The 25,513-nt window shown below is 42.1% G+C and overlaps 1 protein-coding gene across 4 annotated transcripts in view; it reads right to left on the bottom strand.

The window, feature by feature from the left end:
• LOC117509653 (F-BAR and double SH3 domains protein 2-like) overlaps nucleotides 1–25,513 on the bottom strand; it is a 176,185-nt gene that overhangs the window by 81,943 nt on the left and 68,729 nt on the right. For all 4 annotated transcript variants that reach the window (XM_034169399.1, XM_034169401.1, XM_034169400.1 and 1 more), the window contains exon 4: nucleotides 206–285. In XM_034169399.1, the coding sequence (XP_034025290.1) occupies nucleotides 206–285 (80 nt within the window). The remainder of the gene's footprint in view (nucleotides 1–205; nucleotides 286–25,513) is intronic.

The raw sequence follows: 25,513 nt of genomic DNA on the forward strand, positions 1-25,513 counted from the left end.
TTCAAAGGACGCAACTCCTGAATTGAGACATGGCCTATATGTTTTTCTCAACCATAAGTGCAGAGCCTGGATTCACCCATCATCTGAGCTTCATAGCTGACAGTAAGTGAAACTGAAATCAGAATGGCTGTGAGACATGGTGACCAAAACAGCTTCTAACTGTGCAGTTTAGACCATACAGGCTGCACATTTCAGCAGGTCCTACCTGTAGTCTGTTCTCTGGTCATCTGGGTTAATTCCAGGCCAGTCTCTCTTTAGGTACTGACTGGCTAGTTTTTGCAGAGCCTGAAAACACAGGAGAACACATACAACACTGAGAATAATTAAAAAGTTATGCCTGCTGATTTATGACCAATATAACACCAAACAATCTCTGGAGAAGATGCTTTTTTGTGCTATCAACAAATGTGGATGCTGTTAAAATGAACAAGAATGTATAATTGGAGGCAATGTGGAACATTTCAAACTGAGGATATTGCACACACACTGTGCCAGTTTGTTTATTTTGTCTAAATTAACAGATGTGAGAAGATGATATCTGCTGCCAGCAGTTCAGAGAGTAAACAACACTGTCAAATATTTGACTTGGCATGAATACTGGATTGGATTATTGAAGAATACTAATATCAACTACAAAAAGACGAGGCAGATGTGAGACCATCACAAGACCAAGGTCGGCTCAAACGCATGCACACACCAAGATCAGGGCACTCAACTGCACAATGGGGCTAAAGACCTTGCTCATGGGCACACTATTTATTTTCGTTTTATCAGGGTATCAAACCTATGACTCGGTTGCAAGCCTGCTTAGGCCACCCTGTGGTGCATTTCATTCTTGCTAAGTCCCAGTCCAATGTACCATTTTCTTCAGCAGAATTAATATAATTCACTTTCAACAACAAGCTGATGATATTTTTTTCTTTAGAAATCAGATAGTGAATTCCCAGTCAGCTGTGTGTGCATGAGACGAAAACAAAAAGCCCCCAGGATAAAAAGTGTAACCTACATCTGCTGGACTGGGTCACTGTGTCAGCAGTGAAAACTCTCAGGCACTCTGTCAATGTGTGTGTGTGTGTGTGTGTGTGTGTGTGTGTGTGTGTGTGTGTGTGTGTGTGTGTGTGTGTGTGTGTGTGTGTGTGTGTGTGTGTGTGTGTGTGTGTGTGTGTGTGTGTGTGTGTGTGTGTACAGAGAGAAAGTTTGCCCCCTTTTTGGTACAAGGTAATCATTATTGAAACAGTTGTGCAAGTGAGAGCAAAAATAAAAGCAGAAAATCTACATCTTATCTTACACTGATTCCCCATTTTAAATTGTTATCTCACAATCACCGTCTCTGTTCTTATCTCACTCTCGATCCTTCAGGCTCGATCTGCAGACCTTCCATTTCTACTGGGCCTGTCTTAAACTGCTACCTCTTTCCCTCTTCTGTCGCTTATCCATCCACAGCTTCAGTATTTATTTCTGCAGACATATCTTCTCCCCTTTCTGTCCTTAAAGTTGTTTCTAGATTTTTGCCCTTCGCCGTCACTATACAATTGGACATACCTGTCCATATACTATATGGTGATGGACTACATTTCTGTAGCACTTTTTCATCTTTTCCATCAAGTCATAAGCCCGTCTCTCTGACCCCCAGGTCACCTTATTCTTCTTTTGGCCAAACCATCTCACTCTTGCCTGTCTGACTTTGTCTTCAAACTGTCCTACCTGCACAACAAAATTCACAGCATCTTCAGCTCTGCTTTCTGTCTTTTTGTTAGTGGAGTGCAGTCTTTGGTGGGCCTTCTTCACTGCCGCAGTAGTATTTATTCTCCATTTTAGGTCACTGCTGATGAGGGTCCCTCAAAACTTGAAGCTGGTCACCTACTTCACCTCCTGGTCTCCTATCCTGTGTGTCAGACACACATCCTATTTCTGCCTGAAGTCCAGGATGAGTTCCTATGTCTTTTTGATATTTAGAGACAGGTTGTTTTCTGCACACCATCCTGTCAATCTGCAGACTTCACACCTGTAGGCGATCTCATCTCCATTTGAGATGAGACCCACGACAGTTGTGTCATCTGCAAACTTGACGATCGTGTTTGTAGGGTGAGTGGGTATGCAGTCACAGGTACAGAGGGAGTATAGAGAAGCCCTGAGCACACACCCTTGTGGTTTTCCTGTGCTAAGTGTCAGGACAAGGGAGGTGCGGGCACCAGGTTTCACTGTTTATGGACAGTTGGTCAAAAAGTCCTTAATTCACAGCATCAAATGTTCATGGAGACCCAGGGGTCCCAGTTTCCTGACTAATATCCTGGGGACAATTGTATTAAAAGCAAAGCTAAAATCCACAAACAACAGCCAAACATACAGCCCTTTCTGTGCCAGGTAAGTCACTGCAATATCTTCCTCTGTGGATCTATTCGGCCTGTATGCGTACTGGTGCTGGTCCAAGGTAGGAGAGAGAGCTTTCTTCATGTGTCCCAGAACAAGTCTCTCAAAGTACTCTGAGACAACTGGCGTTAAGGCCACTGGTCTGTAATCATTAAGGGAGCTAATGTTAGATTGCTTTGGCACCAGAATGATGGTAGCAGATTTTGGCTGGGACAGTAGCATGCACCAGGGAGAGACTGACGATGTCTGTTAAAACCTCTGTGAGCTGGTGAGAACAGTCCTCGAGAACCCTGCCTGGGATCCCATCAAGGGCCTGCTGCCTTCCAGACATTCACAGTTTCCAGGACACATTCAATATGCATATACTTAGACATGTATTCCTTATCACATCTGTTGTCTTCACCAACATGGCCATTGAAGTCTGAGCCAATCACCACGACTTCATCCTTGGGTACACTCTCTACTACCTCATCTAATTCACTCCAGACATCATCTTTCTCCTTCATCTCACAACCTACCTGTGGGACATGTGCCATTACCCCTTCAATGTTCAAATTCGAATTCATCACCCTGTCAGACACTCAATTAATCTCCAACACACACTAAATACACTCTTCCATTGGAATGACCCAAATTCTATTTCTTTTTCCATCTCTAACCTCCAGGTCACCAGCTCCCCAGTACAGTTGGACAACTAGAAGTTTTTTACGATTTCTATTGTTACTCAAAACCTTTTAAGAGTTGAAGACAAATCATGTCTGTGAGCTCAAGCTGCAAATGCTCAGCTTTAATTTGACTGGAGTGAATGATGGAGGAATTACAGCACTTTATGTGTGAGCTGTTTCACAGGTAAAACAGTGAGTGAATACAGTTGATAGACAAATGTGTCTATCCCCTCCTGTTTTTTTTTTTAAGAAAATAACTCAAAAACAATAAACACCATCATCTTCTAACTCACCAAATAAAAAAAATAAAAAAACATAAAAAGGACAACCTCTTTCACATCTGCTGAACTTTGATGCACCACACTAATCAGAAAAGCAACATTGTTTTGCCCTTGTAATATCCCGCAGATGTATCTGCCACCTGCTGGATGGTTAGTGAAGACTGGATTGATGACAGATTAGGAGCAAGTGTAGTTGACACCACGAGGAAGACAGGCTGACAGACCACTTCCACACAGAAGTGTACTAAATGAAACAAACCGTTATTTGGTGACTGTTAAACAGCTGTTACATTTTATGACTCATAACATGTCACAAGTTCACAGAATGAATGACCCTCAAAGCAGACACTTCCTGCTTCTCTCTCCATCTCTCTCAAGATATGTGTGGTTTTGAAGTTACACGTGGCTTTCAATAAGTTTTCTTATCATTTTCCTAGAATTTCCAAAGCCTTGTTGTGATGACTGCTGTTTCACTGACAAGTGAGCAACTAAGAGCTGTAGAATTGATTTTAACTGTTTAGTTCAGTTGAGTTCATTTAAACCAGTTATTCATTAAATGAAAGAGCCCATTACGACAAATCTGTAATGAAAGTGACAGGTGAGGGGAGCCACCAACACATCCATGATGACTCTGAAGAAGCTAAAATGTGAAACTTTTTACACAAGGTCACCACATGAGGACCTTGGATAACTTTGACACTGAGCATGTTGTGATTGTAACTGTGGCCACTAGGGGGCAAGTTTCAGAAACCTTGTGTAAAGGATAGCTTGACAGAGGTATCATGTAATATGGTGAAAATTAGTACAGATCACCTCACCAAGATGTTGCACAAGATCAATATTGGGTGCATTTATATTCTATCTGTGGCCACCAGGGGCTGTATTTCAGAGGTGTAATGTACATGATAGCACCAAAAGTACTTCATGGACAGTGATGAAACTTGTTTCTGTAAATTATACCTTACTAAGGTTTGAGTTTGGTCTTGGTGACACCATTTAGGATCAATATTGTAGTCTTACACACCTCTCTGCAGATTCTCTCCCCCTGCCATCCCCTCATTACCCCATCCCCGTAGAGACGGTGCCTGCTCCCAGACCACCAACAACCAGTAAAAATCTATTTAAGCATAAAAATTCAAAAAGAAAAAATAATATAGCACCTTCAACTGCACCACAGACTAAAACAGTTAAATGTGGTCTATTAAACATTAGATCTCTCTATTCTAAGTCCCTGTTAGTAAATGATATAATAATGGATCAACATATTGATTTATTCTGCCTTACAGAAACCTGGTTACAGCAGGATGAATATGTTAGTTTAAATGAGTCAACACCCCCGAGTCACACTAACTGCCAGAATGCTCGTAGCACGGGCCGAGGCGGAGGATTAGCAGCAATCTTCCACTCCAGCTTATTAATTAATCAAAAACCCAGACAGAGCTTTAATTCATTTGAAAGCTTGTCTCTTAGTCTTGTCCATCCAAATTGGAAGTCCCAAAAACCAGTTTTATTTGTTGTTATCTATCGTCCTCCTGGTCGTTACTGTGAGTTTCTCTGTGAATTTTCGGACCTTTTGTCTGACTTAGTGCTTAGCTCAGATAAGATAATTATAGTGGCCGATTTTAACATCCACACAGATGCTGAGAATGACAGCCTCAACACTGCATTTAATCTATTGTTAGACTCGATTGGCTTTGCTCAAAATGTAAATGAGTCAAACCCACCACTTTAATCATACCTTAGATCTTGTTCTGACTTATGGTATGGAAATTGAAGACTTAACAGTATTCCCTGAAAACCCCCTTCTGTCTGATCATTTCTTAATAACATTTACATTTACTCTGATGGACTACCCAGTAGTGGGGAATAAGTTTCATTACAGTAGAAGTCTTTCAGAAAGCGCTGTAACTAGGTTTAAGGATATGATTCCTTCTTTATGTTCTCCAATGCCATATACCAACACAGGGCAGAGTAGATACCTAAACTCTGTGAGTGAGATAGATTATCTCGTCAACAGTTTTATATCCTCATTGAGGACAACTTTGGATGCTGTAGCTCCTCTGAAAAAGAGAGCCTTAAATCAGAAGTGCCTGACTCCGTGGTATAACTCACAAACTCGCAGCTTAAAGCAGATAACCCGTACGTTGGAGAGGAAATCGTGTCTCACTAATTTAGAAGATCTTCACTTAGCCTGGAAAAAGAGTCTGTTGCTATATAAAAAAGCCCTCCGTAAAGCTAGGACATCTTACTACTCATCACTAATTGAAGAAAATAAGAACAACCCCAGGTTTCTTTTCAGCACTGTAGCCAGGCTGACAAAGAGTCAGAGCTCTATTGAGCCGAGTATTCCTTTAACTTTAACTAGTAATGACTTCATGACTTTCTTTGCTAATAAAATTTTAACTATTACAGAAAAAATTACTCATAACCATCCCAAAGACATATCGTTCTCTTTGGCTGCTTTCAGTGATGCCGGTATTTGGTTAGACTCTTTCTCGCCGATTGTTCTGTCTGAGTTATTTTCATTAGTTACTTCATCCAAACCATCAACATGTCTATTAGACCCCATTCCTACCAGGCTGCTCAAGGAAGCCCTACCATTAATTAATGCTTCAATCTTAAATATGATCAATCTGTCTTTATTAGTTGGCTATGTACCACAGGCTTTTAAGGTGGCAGTAATTAAACCATTACTTAAAAAGCCATCACTTGACCCAGCTATCTTAGCTAATTATAGGCCAATCTCCAACCTTCCTTTTCTCTCAAAAATTCTTGAAAGGGTAGTTGTAAAACAGCTAACTGATCATCTGCAGAGGAATGGTCTATTTGAAGAGTTTCAGTCAGGGTTTAGAATTCATCATAGTACAGAAACAGCATTAGTGAAGGTTACAAATGATCTTCTTATGGCCTCAGACAGTGGACTCATCTCTGTGCTTGTTCTGTTAGACCTCAGTGCTGCTTTTGATACTGTTGACCATAAAATTTTATTACAGAGATTAGAGCATGCCATAGGTATTAAAGGCACTGCGCTGCGGTGGTTTGAATCATATTTATCTAATAGATTACAATTTGTTCATGTAAATGGGGAATCTTCTTCACAGACTAAGGTTAATTATGGAGCTCCACAAGGTTCTATGCTAGGACCAATTTTATTCACTTTATACATGCTTCCCTTAGGCAGTATTATTAGACAGCATTGCTTAAATTTTCATTGTTACGCAGATGATACTCAGCTTTATCTATCCATGAAGCCAGAGGACACACACCAATTAGCTAAATTGCAGGATTGTCTTACAGACATAAAGACATGGATGACCTCTAATTTCCTGCATTTAAACTCAGATAAAACTGACGTTATTGTACTTGGCCCCACAAATCTTAGAAACATGGTGTCTAACCAGATCCTTACTCTGGATGGCATTACCCTGACCTCTAGTAATACTGTGAGAAATCTTGGAGTCATTTTTGATCAGGATATGTCATTCAATGCGAATATTAAACAAATATGTAGGACTGCTTTTTTGCATTTGCGCAATATCTCTAAAATCAGAAAGGTCTTGTCTCAGAGTGATGCTGAAAAACTAATTCATGCATTTATTTCCTCTAGGCTGGACTATTGTAATTCATTATTATCAGGTTGTCCTAAAAGTTCCCTGAAAAGCCTTCAGTTAATTCAAAATGCTGCAGCTAGAGTACTGACAGGGACTAGAAGGAGAGAGCATATCTCACCCATATTGGCCTCTCTTCATTGGCTTCCTGTTAATTCTAGAATAGAATTTAAAATTATTCTTCTTACTTATAAGGTTTTGAATAATCAGGTCCCATCTTATCTTAGGGACCTCATAGTACCATATCACCCCAATAGAGCGCTTCGCTCTCAGACTGCAGGCTTACTTGTAGTTCCTAGGGTTTGTAAGAGTAGAATGGGAGGCAGAGCCTTCAGCTTTCAGGCTCCTCTCCTCTGGAACCAGCTCCCAATTCGGATCAGGGAGACAGACACCCTCTTCACTTTTAAGATTAGGCTTAAAACTTTCCTTTTTGCTAAAGCTTATAGTTAGGGCTGGATCAGGTGACCCTGAACCATCCCTTAGTTATGCTGCTATAGACTTAGACTGCTGGGGGGTTCCCATGATGCACTGAGTGTTTCTTTCTCTTTTTGCTCTGTATGCACCACTCTGCATTTAATCATTAGTGATTGATCTCTGCTCCCCTCCACAGCATGTCTTTTTCCTGGTTCTCTCCCTCAGCCCCAACCAGTCCCAGCAGAAGACTGCCCCTCCCTGAGCCTGGTTCTACTGGAGGTTTCTTCCTGTTAAAAGGGAGTTTTTCCTTCCCACTGTCGCCAAGTGCTTGCTCACAGGGGGTCGTTTTGACAGTTGGGGTTTTTCTGTAATTATTGATGGCTTTGCCTTGCAATATGAAGCGCCTTGGGGCAACTGTTGTGATTTGGCGCTATATAAATTAAATTGATCTGATTTGATTTGAATATTGCCCTTGTTATGTTCACAAATGGTTAATGGGGCGGAGGGGAAAAAAATATGTTTTTTACACTTTGTCCCAGAACATTCAGGCCTAGCTAAGAGAGAAAGGGTGAATTCAGTTTCCTCCAGTCCAAGAGAAAGGCATGTGTCCACTGTGACGGACTGACCCCTAGAATCTATCTGTTAAATTATCTAAACAGAACGAAGGAGTCGGGCTTTTTCAAATAAATAAATAAAATGTTCTTCCTGTGTTCCTATCAGAGAAGTTGGCAGCCTTGGGAGTAAACAGAGAATTGGAATGTCTATTTTTAATATCTGAATTTTTTTCAATAAAGCTCATTTATTCAACAACGAACATTCATAAAAATTAGTGAACTTATTTAAGTGTAACTGAGGTGTCCAATAATTTTTGTCATGCTAAATGTTTGTTTATATTATTTATAAGTTTAAGTAGGAAGCAGGAATACGCAGATGCAATGGCACAAGGGTTCTGACACCCTTGATTCCAAGTTAGAACAAAACAAAGATTTACGGCAGATTTAAACGGCAGCAGCACTTAAGTGCACTTGATGTTGCACAAGAGAAAAGCGGGTGAAATAGACTCCTGAACTCAACCAGAAATGAAGCTGATCTCATGAGAAACCTGGTCAAGAATGAACTGTTTGGAATGTGCTGAAAGGTACTGAGTTGTCCAATGCCTTTCAGCACATTACAACACAAATCTATACAATATCATCGCATTCAGGTACAGATGAGGCATTTTGGGAATGTTCAAAACACCAACTAAGTGCACCCCCCCCCCCCCCCAAAAAAAATAAACAGAAGCCATTTGACTTCCTTTCACAACTCAGCCAATCTTCCATGATGTCCATAATCCAGATATATTGAAATCTGTGGTCAAAACCAGTTGTTTTTTGTTTGTTTGATTGTTTCGCTGTTTGTTTGTTTTGTTTTTGGTGCAGATTGCTCTGACAGTGTATGGCAAATTATTAACCAATTAATTACCTGAGCTATAGTAGACAGAATTCCAGTACAGGCCCTGATACCCATTGTGCCAGTTCTTACACCCGGACTCCATAGTGTGAAGCGGATGAGAGACTACAACTGCCCCTGGACAGGACACCACTCTGACGCAGGTTACTTTCCCAGCCAAGTCTAATACACCTTTACAACTAAGTGGACTGAGACAATACACATGAAGTGTCTTATCGAAGGACACAGGGTAGAGTAACATGAAGTCAAAACTTTTGAAAAAGAGAGCTTTAACAGTGATCATATTTCTTCTTTCGGCTGCTCTCATCAGACGTCACCACAGCAGATCAACTGTTTCCATCCCACTCTGTCCTCTGCATCTTCCTCTGTCATGCCCGCATGTACGCCCTCAGCATATCCATATACCTCCTCTTTGGCCTCCCTCATCTCCTCCATCCTGGTGACACCATCCTCTGCATCCTTCATGGACTGTATTTATATAGCGCTTTTCCATCTGCATCAGACACTCAAAGCGCTTTACATTAATGCCTCACATTCTCCCCGATGTCAGGGTGCTGCCACACAAGGCGCTCACTGCACACCAGGAGCAACTAAGGGATTAAGGGCCTTGCCCAAGGGCCCTTAGCGATATTCCAGTCAGGCTGGGATATGAACCGAGGATCCTCTGGTCTCAAGCCCAACGCTTTAACCACTACACCATCACCTCCCCTTATACCCTTCTCCCTATATACCCTGGGTCCCTCCTCTGCACATGACCAAACCACCTCAATCCCAGCTCTCTGACTTTGTCTCCACACCGCCTGACCTGTACTGTCCGTCCGATATGTTCATTCCTAATCCTGTCTATCTTCAGCAATCTCAAAGAAAATTGTCGCATCTTCAGCTCTGCCACCTCCAACTCTGCCTCCTGTCTTTTTGTTAGTGCCACTGTCTCTAAACTGTCCAGCACTCACTACTGTCTTGTAGACTTTCCCCTTCACTCTTGCAGCGATCCTTCTGCCTCAAATCACTCTGGCTGCCTTTCTTCACCCACTGCACCCTGTCTGAACTCTTCCTCACCTCTCTACCACACTCTCCATCACTTCAGATAGTCAATCCCAAGCATTTAAACTTATCTACCTTAAACCACCTTTACACAGGGATGGAGTCTGTCCAGCGATCCTTGTGCGGTCATGAAATGGGGTCAAACGCAGCATGACGCCAAAGAGGCACTCAGCTGCTGCCAGGACCTTACAAGGTCCTCTCAGTATGCTCTCACAAACCGCTATGATTGCAATGGTCGCGGTGAAGTATGAAGCTGCACCTGATTTCCGCAGAAGGTTCGCCAAGCCCAGAAGATGCACAAAAACCACCTTAGGCCATGCAAAAACACCTTATAGACCACCCCATGGCAGTCGGAAGGGCACACAAAGACTGCTACGTTTTTCGCTGTGGCAACAGTAGATCCTCTACTGATACATGACCGGAGTGATGCAAGTGTAGACATAACCTCAGGAAAAAAAAGAGATATCATCTCAATATCTCTGCCACTGGGCGCACAATGATGGGGGCTGTGTGCTGTGATTTTTATGATTAAAGTTGATTTTATAAAGTGCTGTTATAAAGTGCAAAATGAGTTCCTTGTTAGCCGATGTCTACGAAGTTCATCAGAAACGTTTGTGCATATTCAAATCTGAAGAGATGAGGAGGAGAGCTTTGTCTTCTAGTTTTCCTGTGGCTGATGGTTCATTCTGGGCTTCTGAAAGCTCCAGTGTCAAATCAGCAGAAGCAGACATGCAGCTCGGCTGCGACCGAAAGAAAACGAGTGTCACATCAGACATGTCAGATAAGTAATCTGCACCCCAATTACTGTTATGATGTCAAAACCAGCTAAATATTAAAATAATCTTTTTTCACATTTCTGTATGTGTACATTCGGTTTGGATTAGGTTTGGATTATGCGTGAATGTGCGGGGTTTTTTCCCCCACTGCTGTGTGCCTGACAAGACCTGCCTGAAAAACCTTGCGTGGAGCATTTTAATACTGTCATGTTTTAGCCCTGGACCTGCCCCGAATCTGGTTTTGTCCCCCAGTTTCTGTCTGTTTCCCTCTCTTTGTCCTTCTGTCTGACCCTGAATGTTTATTTTCTGTTTCTTCCACTTTCGTCTTGGTTTTATGATCTGTTACATTTCAGCCACGTTAAGTTCTGTTATAGTTTAGTCTCTGCTTTTTATTTAGTCATACTGTGTTATCACATTAAGTTTTGAGGATTATCTGTTACACTTCAGCCACTTATTGAGTTCTGTTCTAGTTTAGTCTTCATCCTTTACTTTCTGGTTATTCAGTCACTGTCTTGAGCACATCTGTAAATCAGGGTTTTCTGTACACTCCTGCCACATATGTTGAGTTCTCATCTAGGTTAGGTCCAGCCTTTAATTTTCTGTTCTGTTCCTGCCTTTGTTTATTCTGTTACCACATTTGTATTCTAGGTATCATTATTTCCTTATTGTTTTGTTCTGTCACTGTCATATTCCTCTTTTTCCTGCTTTTGTCTGACACGCCCACCTCTCACTCCACTCGTCTCACTCAGCCACGCCTTCTTTACTCCACTCGTCTCACTCAGCCACGCCTTCTTTACTCCACTCGTCTCACTCAGCCACGCCTTCTTTACTCCACTCGTCTCACTCAGCCACGCCTTCTTTCCTGCACCTGCATATCATCACGCCCTGATTATCCTCTGATTTAAAGCCCTTGTCTTCAACAGCTCACTGCTAGTTCATTGTGCATATTGCCTCGTTCCAAGCCTCTCGTGTTTTCTGCCATAGTCTGTTTTTCTTGACGTGTATGACCTTCGCCTGTTTTGACCTTGCTTTTTTGCCTGAGCATGTTAACCTGCTTCTCTGTGCCTGAACCCTGCTTGTTTGTTGGACTCCGTTTTTGCCTCCTCTGATACACCTGTTTGCCCGTGCTGGAACTCTGCTCGTTACTGACCACGCCACCGCCTCACGACTGTCTGTACCTCCACCTGCCTGCTTGTGACCCTGTGTATCGACCAGAGCCTGTTTTTTTTAATTAAACCTTTTTCTAAATCCGTCCTCTGAGCATGAGTCTGCATTTGTGTCCACCTGCCTGTCGTGCCAAGTCCTCACAGTTCCTGACAGTACAAACTAGCCAGAACCCGGACACAGCGGACTCAGATCCCGTCATGTCAGTAAGCAGTCATTCCATGGACTCAAACCCAGATATGGCTGCAATCAAGAAGATTTTCTCAGATCTACAGTTCTTTTTTACCTGTTTTCGTGACTGTATCTCTCCAAGGGAGAAGTTTGATTATTTAGATCAAGTGTGGGAAGCTTTAGAGGCAAACCCCTGGCTGTTTGATGTGTTTCCTGAGTTAGAAGATCTCGACAACTTATTCTTAGCAAGAAAGCTCCCAGCCTGGATTAAAGAACCAGCGCTGCACCTGCCGGCCCACCCCCCGCTGGATGACAGCGAATCAGAATGGTTTGACCTCGAAGATGACACGTCATCCGAAGCTGAAGGCCTGGCTCTCCAAGACACGGCAAATATATTTTTTAGGATTCAAGACTTATTTTTTGAATATCAGGACAACCCAGACTGGCAGAACAGAAAACGGATTTTGTCTGCGCTTGACCAAATCCTGCAAACAGGATCTGGCTCAGATAAAGACGTTGTTCAAGCAGGGTCAAGTTCCTCCCTATATTGAAGATCCCATGGACTTCCTTTTTGAATCAGAGCTTAATGACTTCTGTTGTGACACAGACACACCCTCATCAATCACCCTGTCTGACGCAGCCGCCTCGTTTCTCCGATTTTCTTCGCCGGTACCCAGTCTGCCTTCATCGTTCACATCACCCTCGACGTGCCAGCCACCCATACCTGCACCGAAGCGTATCTCCACACTGTCTTCGGACACGCCCCCGGTGCCACTACCACGTAAACGCCAAGCGCAACCGCCGCGGTGCCCGGCCGCACCTGACATCGGAGCAGGAGCTCCACAGTTGCCTGTCGCCTTTGATGTGGTTCCACTTCCACAATCCCCAGAACTGTCATCAGAGCCATCAGGAAGTGTTTCGTCAGCTCTGCACCTCACCGCTTGTATGCCAGCAGGACCCGCTGCATGCGCTCCACCACTTCATTCAGCTGTGAGAGTGTCTCTCTCTGAGTCCGCGCTCCTGAAGACCACAGCTCCATCAGCTGAATCGTGCGGACTGAGGACTCCACCTGCGGCGCTCGCCGCATCCTCAGTGGCCCACACACCTCCGGAGTCATCTGTGCTGCCTGCTTTCCCGGAACCACAAGCAGAGGAGTCAGAAGAAAAGATCACTTCGCGGGAGCTTTCAGCAACATGTGCACCTCCCAACTCATCAGTGGCACCGTGGAAGAACTGCGGTGCACCATCTGTAGAACCGCTTGTGTCGCACTCTACAGCGTGCCCTGCTTCCGGACCTCCAGTGGCACCCGCAGAATCACCTGTTCGTGCACCCGTCACATCTCCTGCTACAGCTACGTCACCCGGGGTGCTGAAGCCATCACTGCTCTTACCTGAGAGCGCATCACCCAATGCGTCCACAGTACTCGCTTCACCCGAACGTGCAGCCCAGCCAGCATCTCCAGAACCTTCTGTTCGTGTCCAACCTTCAGTGACCTCTCCAAGGAGGACTGCTGGACTCACAACTTCCTGGATGGTTGGTGTGACATTGTACTACTTATTGGTCATGCTTTTCTGTTTTTTTCCACATCTGTTGTGTCTTTTGGACACACTGTCTAACATCTCTTATCTATGTCCAGTCAGGTCTTTGCTACAACTCAATGCCAGGGTTTTGACAACCATGAGTTGCTTGTCTGTGTTTTTTGGTTAAGGTTTTCTCCTTTTTGGTTGGTTAATGCCTTTCCTGGATCCAGTATTAAGTCTTCCATTTGTGATTATTTCCTGGTTTTACTTTATTTGTTCTCCCATTTTTTGTTTTCTTTTGCCAAGCATTTTTCTTCATGTAATCCGGTAGCTGGTTTCCTTGGTTCTTGCATTTTTTTTCGGTGGGTTTCTTATTTTTCATCTGTTTGGCTTAGGCGATTTCTTTTTTCACTGGAATCTTTTGTTGGCATCACTTGCTGTTTTGTGGTTAGGGTTTCCATTTTTGAGTGGGCCTGGAATGTATTTTTGAGGATTTATCATATTGTGCATTTTTTATGCCTGCGCTTTTATATTTTATGTTCCTTTTTAGTTCTGCGTGGTCACAGTTCAGTATTTGGATTTCTTTCTCACTCATTTCGCAGTATGACCTTAGTTTACTCCTCACGTACGTATATATTTAGCTTTCTTGTTTTCTCACTTTGCACATTTTTGGGTTTCTGTGTGTTTGGCCAAAGCAATTTTTGCCTCCACGTGGCACCTGTACTAATCCATTTTCTGTATACAACTCTCACTGCATTGCTTTTTGTAACTTTTTTCAGTTTTCGCATTCCATGAGCAAGTGGATGGTGTCCATCTGTCAAAACATTTGCATATCTCTTGGTTCAGTTCTTAAGTCTTTCTTAGTATTCAAGGTACTATGGTTCTTGGGTTCAGAAATACTCAGGTTTTGGTTTCCTGTCTCGTTCATCTGTATTCCTTCTTTTCTTTGGATTCATGTGTTTATTTGTTTTGTGCTTTTGATTGCTTGGTTGTTTAATCTGTTTCCTCGTTTTTGGTGCTCCGGGCAAAAGCAGGTTGACTGTGCTCATGGCCCTGGTGGGCGTTCTTGCCCCTCCCATGTTGACAATTTTTGCAAGACCCGTGATTCCACTGTTTTTGATTCTGTCTCTGCTCCTAGTCCTCCAGGTCTCACGGCTTCAACTTTTGGCAATTCTCCTGACAGACCCCTTACCTCAGGTTCTGGCCATGTTCGTCCACATGGTCGCCCCCCGGACCCTGTCGGTGTTCACCTGCCTGATACCCTGGCTAACCCCTGCATGCTGCTCCTCCGTTGCCCATCTGTGAGTCCTTTTTTGTTAAGCCGGTCACTTGTTTACTCTCCCTTAGGCAGTGGGTGGGTTCTGTGGGTCCCTACTAGGTCTCGGGGGTCTTGTTTCCCTCCTCCGTCCCCTCTCCTTCCCGCCTGTAGTCGTCTGTGGGCGAGGTGGTCCCTCTCAGGGTTTTGGGGTGGTGGTGTGGGCAGCCCCCGGTGTTGGCTGCCTTGGTGGGGGGTTCTGTCATGTTTTAGCCCTGGACCTGCCCCAAATCTGGTTTTGTCCCCCAGTCTCTGTCTGTTTCCCTCTCTTTGTCCTTCTGTCTGACCCTGAATGTTTATTTTCTGTTTCTTCCACTTTGGTCTTGGTTTTATGATCTGTTACATTTCAGCCATGTTAAGTTCTGTTATAGTTTAGTCTCTGCTTTTTATTTAGTCATACTGTGTTATCACATTAAGTTTTGAGGATTATCTGTTATACTTCAGCCACTTATTGAGTTCTGTTCTAGTTTAGTCTTCATCCTTTACTTTCTGGTTATTCAGTCACTGTCTTGAGCACATTTGTAAATCAGGGTTTTCTGTACACTCCTGCCACATATGTTGAGTTCTCATCTAGGTTAGGTCCAGCCTTTAATTTTCTGTTCTGTTCCTGCCTTTGTTTATTCTGTTACCACATTTGTATTCTAGGTATCATTATTTCCTTATTGTTTTGTTCTGTCACTGTCATATTCCTCTTTTTCCTGCTTTTGTCTGACACGCCCACCTGTCACTCCACTCGTCTCGCTCAGCCACGCCTTCTTTACTCCACTCGTCTCACTCAGCCACGCCTTCTTTACTCCACTCGTCTCACTCAGCCACGCCTTCTTTCCTGCACCTGCATATCATCACGCCCTGATTATCCTCTGATTTAAACCCCTTGTCTTCAACAGCTCACTGCTAGTTCGTTGTGCATATTGCCTCGTTCCAAGCCTCTCGTGTTTTCTGCCTCGTGCCAAGTCCTCACAGTTCCTGACAAATACATAAGTAGGTACATTCAGTTCATTGTGGATTCATCACAGTTTTGTCCTTTTTTCCATGAATTGTATAATCCAGAGATTGAGTCACAGAACGCCGTGAGTTTTCTGAAGAGGACAATAGTCACATGACTTTTTTCAGTCCCTGCAATGGGTTTTAAGAAATCTGCTTTTATTTTTCATGGCTGTCAGTTGTTTTCCAGCCACAGAAAGTCCAGTGAAAGGTGGTATATGTTCAGTTATGTCATTTTTCTACAGATTTAGCTGACACTACCTGTGAATGACGGGGAAAGGCACGCGCGCATCTACACAAGACAAATTCAAACTAACAAGCGTGAAAAATTAACCATTTAATATTTACTTTAGTTCTGTCTCTCTCTCTCTCTTTTTCTTTCTCAGTGTACATAAACAATGAGGAAATATGAGCTAAACCACTCAAAATCCAGAATATATGTAAAAAAAAAAATAATCGGCAGATCACTGCGAAAATGTGACATTGTCTGTAGCGCACAAATTCCACATGAGACAACAACACAAGCGCTGCTAAAGCGGTTAGACAGAAAGGTGTTTTCACATCACCTCTGCGGATCAGGCATGTTTTAATCCGCACAAGGGGGGCCTGAACCAGTTCAACTCCTTGTAACCGCACTATTCCACTGGGCTACCTCTCATTCATATACCCAGTGTACTCAGTCCTGCTGTTCTTGACTTTTATTTTCCTTGTCTCCAGAACATATCGCCACATTTCTAAGCTCATCTCAACCTGCTCTCTGCTCTCATCACAGATCATAAAGTCATCATAGTCCATGAAGACTCCTGTCTGATCTCATCCGTCACTCTGTCTATCACCACCACAAACAAGAAAGGGCTCAGAGCCCATCCTTGATGCAGTCAAATATTGGCCAACAGCCAAATACTGTGATTCATACAGCCATGATGTAAAGTGACAAAATTCCTTTCATTTCTCATGATGGATTAGCTGTTCTCAACTAGTTAGCTACTGCCTTGCTTATCAACTCAAGTGACAGTAAGAGATATTGAAATGAGTGACAATTTAAGACCAACATTAAGTATCTCATTATGGCACTGAGCCAAGTCAATGTATCGTGACATAAATTCAAAAGAAAAAAGCATAGTACGATTTTGAACACACACACACACACACACTCTCTCTCTCTCTCTCTCTCTCTCTCTCTCTCTCTCTCTCTCTCTCTCTCTCTCTCTCACGTGGATGAGGGCGCCGTCAACCACAAAAAGGCCACTTCCATCAAGATATCTCAGTTTTGTCACAGGATAAATGTGATGACTCAGCACAAGAATGGTTTGCTGTGATCCTTCATGCTAGAAGTGGACTTAGATCCAAAGCAGAGCATGACAGGATGTTACTCTCTTATATGCATCATGCAGTGCACCTGTATGAAATCTTTTTCACAATTATTTATTCATGTTTGTTCATCATCTGTCTGTACTACAAGTATAGGATATGCCGGGCACGTGAAGCGAACACATAGAAAAATAGAAGCACACAAGCACAAACACACACATGGCCCAAAAAGTGGCCATGCTTAAAGCAAGAGGAAACATGCTGGTTTTAAGAATAGTTAACTTCTCACTTAATCTCCAGGGAAGGGTGGAGTGAGTGTGAATGGTTTTGGTGAAAAGCTGTGTGTGTGTGTGTGTGTGTGTGTGTGTGTGTGTGTGTGTGTGTGTGTGTGTGTGTGTGTGTGTGTGTGTGTGTGTGTGTGTGTGTGTGTGTGTGTGTGTGTGTGTGAGAGAAATGAAAATGAGTGCTATTGAGGAACCAAACATTCAAACTGCAGTCACAGTTCCAGGAACAAATTGCCTTCCTGTTGATAATATATGCAATCATCATGTGAATGTGTATGTGTGTGTGCGTGCACGCTTGCATGTATGTACTTATGACTTATGTTTTGATACAGATCAGTGGCCGTAAAATGATTACAAAAGTCCCACACAAATGACAAAATGTGAAACAAGCATAGACTGTATATATGCTGGACAGAGTCTGTGTGATGTCACTCATTGGTTTTCCATAGAGACCCAAAAAAGATGAAATGACCCCCTTTTCTGGGCATTGCCATGCTGAGAGCCCCATACACACTGATTCACGATGAATTCATTAATGCATAAAGCAGGGTGGAGCATGAGTGGCTCCGCGTGTGATGGAAAAAATCCTGAACACTCCCCCCCCTCCAGAGTCCGAAGCACCAGTTCACAGCTAATCTCAGTTTGGGTGTTTATTAAATCATATTTTTGGGGACTGCGCAGTGGTTCTCCTAATGGTTTACTTTGGTGTGGACAGCAAATGTTATCAGTAATTGTGCTTTAAGTGGACCAACCGCCAGCTGCTAAAAAGTGCTAGCACCCTTAGCATACAAGTAAGACGGGAGTTTTCAGCATGACTATTTCAACAGACATGTCTTAGATGATCCGTTAGGACATTTCACCGCACAACAAGCCATATTATTTCAGGTGTTTGGAATAAAATACTCAACAACACAACAGCAAGTGACTCCGTTACCATCAGCAGAGGAGTCGCTGGACCCAGCCCCTGTCACTCAAAGCAGCCACGCCCACAGTTATACAGAACTGTATTAATTAAAACAGTTGTCATGAAGGAGGAAACTATAGAGACCAAAGCTGTTTCTGCTCTAAAGGTCGTGTTTTAAAATGGACTTCTACAGGAATGTGCTCTGTTCTGGAGCCAGCCTCAAGCAGCCAGTCAAGGAACTGTACTTCCTGGTTGCGGTCAAAATGCGAGCTCAAGTGTAGCCCGACAACTGGCCTGAATTAGGCCAGATACTGGCCTCTCTCCTACCCTGTGATTGGTTGGCAGCCGAGATGCTGATGTCAGCCTCACTTTGTTGTGGTGCGAGCATTGCTCTCCTATTAGGAGTGGAGAATTCCCACTCCTAAATGGCGGCCAGTATCTGGCCTAATTCAGGCCGGCTGTTGGGCTAGCTCAAGTGCTGCCACTTGGAAACAAGTAACAGACCTTGTTTCTGATCCAGCAGGTGTAGGATCAGTCCTCAACAGTGACCCCTAATGGACAGGAGGCCTCAGTACACTACCATCGGTGCCTCAAGCGGTGTGGAGGCTTTCTGACAAAATGAAAAGCAGCATTGCACACACGGGGAAACAAACTGAATAAATTTACCACTCAGGTGACAGGCTTGAACCACCTTAAAATATGTTTACACCAAACACTGAGAAATGCATAGGAATCTTAGCACACAGTAAACACAGGTCAATTCTAGGATTTTAAGTATTTTATCTCCTTGGAAGAGAAAAAATACTATGCTACCAGGCTGAAAACAGTTTATGTTCCATACAAAATGCTAAGATGGAAAAATTCACAATTACACCCAGACCGTATTGAAATTCGGCTACTGCGCAAGACTTCTGAAAGTGTGCAAAGCTGATGTCTGGATGCAAAAGTGTTAAAATCGAACTTTTATCCTAATCCTAACCATAACCGCAAAACCATTTTTAGAGAAAGCAATCTGCAAGGTTGCTTAGCAGCTAAGATATTAAATTACTATTATTTTTAAAATTAAAACTGTTAGCATGGTGAAATACTGGTTAGCACTCTTGCATCACAGCAAGAAAGTCTAGGGTTTGAATCCACCCTTGCCCAGTTCCTTTCTGTGTGGAGCTGGCAGGTTCTCTGTGTCTGCATGGGTTTTCTTCGGGCCAACCTGGTCTCACGCCAAGTCGTGCTTCAGCAGCACGAAATATACATTAATCTATTGGTTCGTGATATTGTGACAAAATGCGCCTCATTTTCGTCACGGCAGCACGAAATCATTCTAATTCATTCCGTGATGGCTGCACAAAATTAAAAGTGAAGCGGGGGGGGTTGGGGTGGTTATGGTTAGGGTGGGGGGAAAGAGTAAGATTAGGTTATGGTTAAGGTTAGGGTTGTGGTGTGATAGTAGGGTTAGGAATAGTGAGTTAAAAAAGCTCCGTCACGAAAATTTGACTCATTTCGTCACGGGAGCACGAAAAAAAAAACGTGAGACTGGGCTGTTCAGGCACTCCGGTTTCTTCCCATTATATTTAAAAAAGCATGCTTATTAGGGTTGTGCTCCATACGCAGCCAATGATCAAGGCCATGTGTGAAGATCTGGAATTGTTACCCAGGTGCCGCTCACTGCTCCTACTATTGTATTGTATTGTTTCAAAAAATGCATGTGATTAGGATGGATTAAACACAGGAATACAACTTCCCAAAGGAGACATATAAATTATTCATTGATTATTTACTGATCCCAATTTGGGATCAATAAAGTCCACCCATTCGTCAAGCTGTTATCGACTGTGAATAATCTCATGAATAATTCTTTTTCCAATATATATTGTACAGTAACTTTAGCAGGTAGTTGGCAAAGAATCGCAATCGCACACCCTGATTGTTCGATTTTCTGAGCAAACACAATAACAGCTCAATTTGGCGATGGCAGGTAAGAGGCAGCTTCTCTGAAGAACTCTGACAGTGGATGACTCTTGGCTGGTTGTCCTTCGCTCGCTGCCTCAATTTCTGTTACATTCATCTCCTGCATATTTTCAACTTCTAAACCAATTATGACTCCTCTGTTCATGTCTTTCCCTAAACTCCATCCTCTCGCTGACCACCTTTCATTATCCCTTGTTCTATTCTGCTGAATATTTCATCCCTCCATCCTCCTTTCTGTGCTGTCAACACCTGACAACCACCTGAGCAGTGTGTTTCTATAGCAACCCTCTGCCCTTCCTGTGTGGTCTAGGCAGAACTGTTCCTTTTCACACACGTGTACAGTGAAGCACACACACACACACATACATCCTGTTTGTGTTATCGGAGTGGCAAACTGCGCACTCAGACAGCAGGACATCCTGAGTAGACCGATGAGTGCTGCCAGGTTATTTCTTCTCTGTTCAAACTTTGCAATAACAATGACGACATGGTTCACAAAATCACAGACAACACATGTTGTCGTAATGTCTGAATGCAACAAACAGGCTACAGTTCTGGAAGTAAGATGTTCAACCTTAAACAACTATTTCTGAGAATAAATATATTTATCTCTACTTGTATATGGCAGTTTGGACAACCTCTATAGCTGCAGCAGCTAATTGATGAAATCAATAAAATACTTGGCCATAAGTTTCATTATTGATTAATTGCATCACCACTGTCTCTACCACCTAACAAACAAAAGGATTTAAACTGGGGTCTGCAGGATTTTCTGGCATCACACGCACCAGTCTTTGTGATGTCATAAGACCACATCTTGAAACACAGAGAAAGAGTCAAAAGGAAATGAAATAAATGTCACAACTAAAAATCTATTCACCGGATTTTTGTCTCCAAGCCAGAAACCAGAACCAGAAACTTCCGGTTACTGTGCTTTAAGGACCAACATGTGATTAGCTACAAATAAGGGTGACAAGCATTTAGCATTTGTCACTTGATGGTTGTTCTCTGGGTGTGCCTAACATGTGGTGACTTGCCGATACTGTGCACAGTGCTTAATGATAGATTCCAAAATTTATATTTACCTCTTCCAACGAAGTAAGTGGAGGTTACGTTGCCACCTCTATTTGTTTGTCTGTTTGTGAAAAGCCTGGGGCCCACCATTTTTCATACATCATTATGATTTTTTTTTTTTAGTGAAGATTCATATCCTGATAGACAAGAACTGATTCAATTTTCAAGGTCTAGGTCTAAGGTCAAAGTCAGGAAAAATCTCAAAATTGGAAAAATCCCTATCCTTTAACATTGAACAAATTTTCAAAAATTCATAACTCTGTCCAAAGAGATCATATTTTTTTATATTTGTCAGCATTATGTAGGATGGTATCCTTTATTGACTGACAAACTTTGATCCGGATCTGACCCAATTACAGATTTTGTGGCCATTTAAATTTAACATTAAAAACCCCATTTAATTTATAGTTTACATTATATCTTAATCAAACATGCCCCAATCACTCTCATATTTGAAAGTGAGGTGCAGACTGGCACTCACTATCACCTGACAAAGTTTTATCCGGATCAGTTCCAGACTGAATATAATATTGTAAAGCCCATTTGGTGTACACTTTGCATTATAACTCAATCATATATGCCTCAGTCACTCTTATTTTTCTCTTCTGCATTTACCTAACACCACCAAAATTGGATGGAAGTTTTTTAGTTTTACACCTGTTTGTCTATTTTCCAGTTATCAGTGAGAAACCAAGTGCCAAAAAGCAATGACAAATTGTGTGCATACCAATGTTCTGTGAAAATCTGAAAAATAATTTAGAAACTGAAAAAGTTGAAGAAAAAAAACAAACCTGAGAACACCACAAAAAACTCTGATTCAAGTGCATGAACTAAATATATCACGTCTAACAGAATTTTGACCTTGAAATTTTTTCCCAATGTAAAATTTTGTGGAATTGGAAACCAGTGTTGGTAGAGGTTTGTGCTCTACGAGTGTGGTGCTCTAGTTATATTACCATGTGCTCTACTTCAGTGCTTGATGGAACCCAAGTTCAATTGATTTGCTTCACTACAACTTGTATCACAATCCTGTATCACTAGTTAGCATGCTAACAACTCTGTAAGATCCAAATCATCTCAAAGGCACTATAAGGTTCCAAAAAACAACATTCTTAGATTTGGAAGTGTTTATTTCTTGCTAACCTTTTCAAAATATAATAGAAAAAAAAAGTCAAACATATTTATACATAAATGCAGCTGTCTCAGAGCGTGATCTGATGGGGGAACCAACATACATCACATTGATGTCACACTGCCTTCACTGAGATTGGCAGTCGTGGTGTTTTGTCGCTCAGCATTTGCCTCGGGTGCATATAGCGAATGTGTCCAAGGGGTAACAAACTAAACAACTCAGCGTACCTCGGCTAATTTCTCCACACAGCTCACACCTCACCTTGTTCAGCGCATAAACACAACACTAAAAAACAAACAAAAAAAGCTAGACATACACAATAATTTGTTACTAGCTACCAATAGCTCTGGATTATTAGTCCAGTAAATCTATGAAAAATAGGGGGTCAACCCACCACTAATTGCAACAGAATTTATTTCTTCATTAATGGTTGCAAAAATGCCTCCAGAATAATGTACTAAAAGTCCCCTAAAATCCAAGTAGTGGAACAATACATAATTAACTGGAATCTGAGCATATGTACAGGGACAAAATTGATACATTTTGTGGGCATATGTTCCATATCTACCCTGTCTCTTCAGTACAGTTAAGCTATAAATGTATGAATAACTGACAAAGAACTGATCTTGCCATGCATTTGGAGAATTTCACGACATTTTACTTTGGTATATTGCAATGATAAATAGATACGCAACGTATTTCCTTACATATTTTCTAAATACATTTACTGATGTATAAGGGTCAACTTCTGCAACATATATCAACACTGATTTCATTGATTAACATCACCTGGTGGAGTGTGTGATTGCAAAGAAAACCCTTTGCCTTTTCTGGAATGAGTTGAATACCCTTGTTCTATGACCTCTGAAAAAGCCTGTGATTGTAGTGCATCTTGTAGGCGACCAAGTTTAAACCATCTGGTACTTGCATCAACAAGGGTATATTTTTTAGGTGTCTGCTTACCAGTTCTAAAGTTCACATTACAGGCCTGGTGGTGTACAGCATCTGCTATAGGCAAGTCAAAAACAAACTCCAGTCATGACTTCACCTTAAGACTCCAGTCATCCTTTCTGTCCTCACATGCAACTAAGGCTGCTGTTTTGAAGTCCTGACAGGTGTGAGGATGAATTCCTTCTTATTGCCATCATTAATATCTCCTGTTCCACAAAAAAAAAAAAAGACTTTCTCTTGTAGTCAAATGGCTGTTCTGCAGACCTCAGTTTGTGTATCGTCTCCTTCGAAGTTTCATTTCCTCTTTTGTGGTTATGAGCCTCAATACTGGACTGCCTATAATGTTCTTTGAGACATTCAATGTGTACATTTTGTCCAGGAACTGTTACTGTCACTATGCCTCTTGCCTACTGGCTTTCTGAATGTGTTCACATCCTTTTGTTGTAAGTTTTGCACTGGCTTGACTTTCTAACACAGATTTATTGCAGATTAGGCACTGGGACTCAAACTATCTTTATTCAGTCTAAAACAAAAAAGACCATTACACCTCCATCACACATGCAAAACATTATTTTTTAATTGGAGTGGGTTAGTTAACCCAGAGAGAATTGCAATATCACAATGATTTAGCAGGCATTTCAAAATGTGTTAATTGAGGCCCTAGCTTAGATACTGCACTGTGTTACTTGGCCCCAAAAATGCCACTTTAAACACCGCAATTGTCCCTCTAGATGCCCTTACTGCACAGATATGGATAAAGTGATAATTAGGCAGACATTTAAATAATGTTGTGTTAATTGGGGCCCTAATTTAGAGGTTTGAAAATGGTTGTATTGTGTATCTTAGCCACCAAAATGTCATTTTAGACACCAAAATTGTCCCTCTAGGTGTCCTTATTGTAGAATTATGGATATTTTGATCATGTTGGTGACCATTTTGAAATATAGGGCCTTGTCTTAGACATTTAAGAATGGTTCCATTGTATTCCGTGGCCTCACAAATGTCAATTTAGACCCCAAGATTGTCATTCTAAATATACTAGGGGCATAGTTAGAGCATTTTTAAATTATTATTATGGCAGCCATTTTTAATATATGCAAATTTAGCACTGTTCCACCACTTGGATTTTAGGGTCCTTTTAGTATGTCATTTAGTAGGCCATTCTGCACTCATGGTGAAAAAATAAATTCTGTCGCAATTAGTGGTGGGTCATTTCATAATTTTACTGGACTATATGGAGACTGTGAATTTAATCACAGATAATTGGGGGGGCAAAGGTAATATCTGAATGGTTCTAAATGTTCCTTTGCTCTTGCTAATTCTTTTTCCTTTTTCCAGGATGACAAAAATGTCTTGATATGTCAGTGCACATCAGCTATGAAATAATTTCATGGATAAAATGATTCTTTATGGTGGAAAACTTTCCTCAACAATTTTCTGCACTGCAATTACTCAAACGAATTGTTTCAGCCTTTATTTCCCATCCATCCATCACTGTTCTCCCAGTTCCACAGCCTGTCAAAAAAATTCGGTCACCGTGACTCTTCAACCTTCTGTTTACTCTCACTATGCTGCTCCTTCCTCTCCACCATCCCTCTTCTTTCTCTTATTTTGCAGCTCTCATTCTTCGTCTGCAGTCTGATTCTTTCCTGCTATTGTGTATCACTATTACGCTCTCAACTTCCTCCTTAATCAATAAACTTGATTTTCTCATCTCTTCCTCTCTGTGCGGTTGCATCCACAGTCCACTGCTACATTTGCACATGTGGGGTTGATTGTGTGAGAATAATGCTGCTGACAGCTACAACACAAGAGAGACGTGAAAGGAGAATGAGAGGAGCAACCAAGTGAATAGACTGCAATAAAAAACAGAGAAAAAAAAAGGCGAGGTCCAGGAAGAGGTATTGCACATACTGGAATGTGTGCTCTCAGACACCTGTCTGTTAATGTCAAGTGCATTAAAGAAGAGCGCACGTCAGCACTATAGCAACAAACATTAGCATTCAACTCATATGTGTCTCTGTGGTTTTCTAAAGTTGGGTAACAGGCAAGACATCACTTTTACAGCCAGTTTTGTTGTGTGGGCCGCTGAAGAGGAGGTACTGCTGGCCCACCACCACCAGATGGT

This window comes from Thalassophryne amazonica, chromosome 4 (assembly GCF_902500255.1).
Source record: "Thalassophryne amazonica chromosome 4, fThaAma1.1, whole genome shotgun sequence".
Lineage (NCBI taxonomy): Eukaryota > Metazoa > Chordata > Actinopteri > Batrachoidiformes > Batrachoididae > Thalassophryne > Thalassophryne amazonica.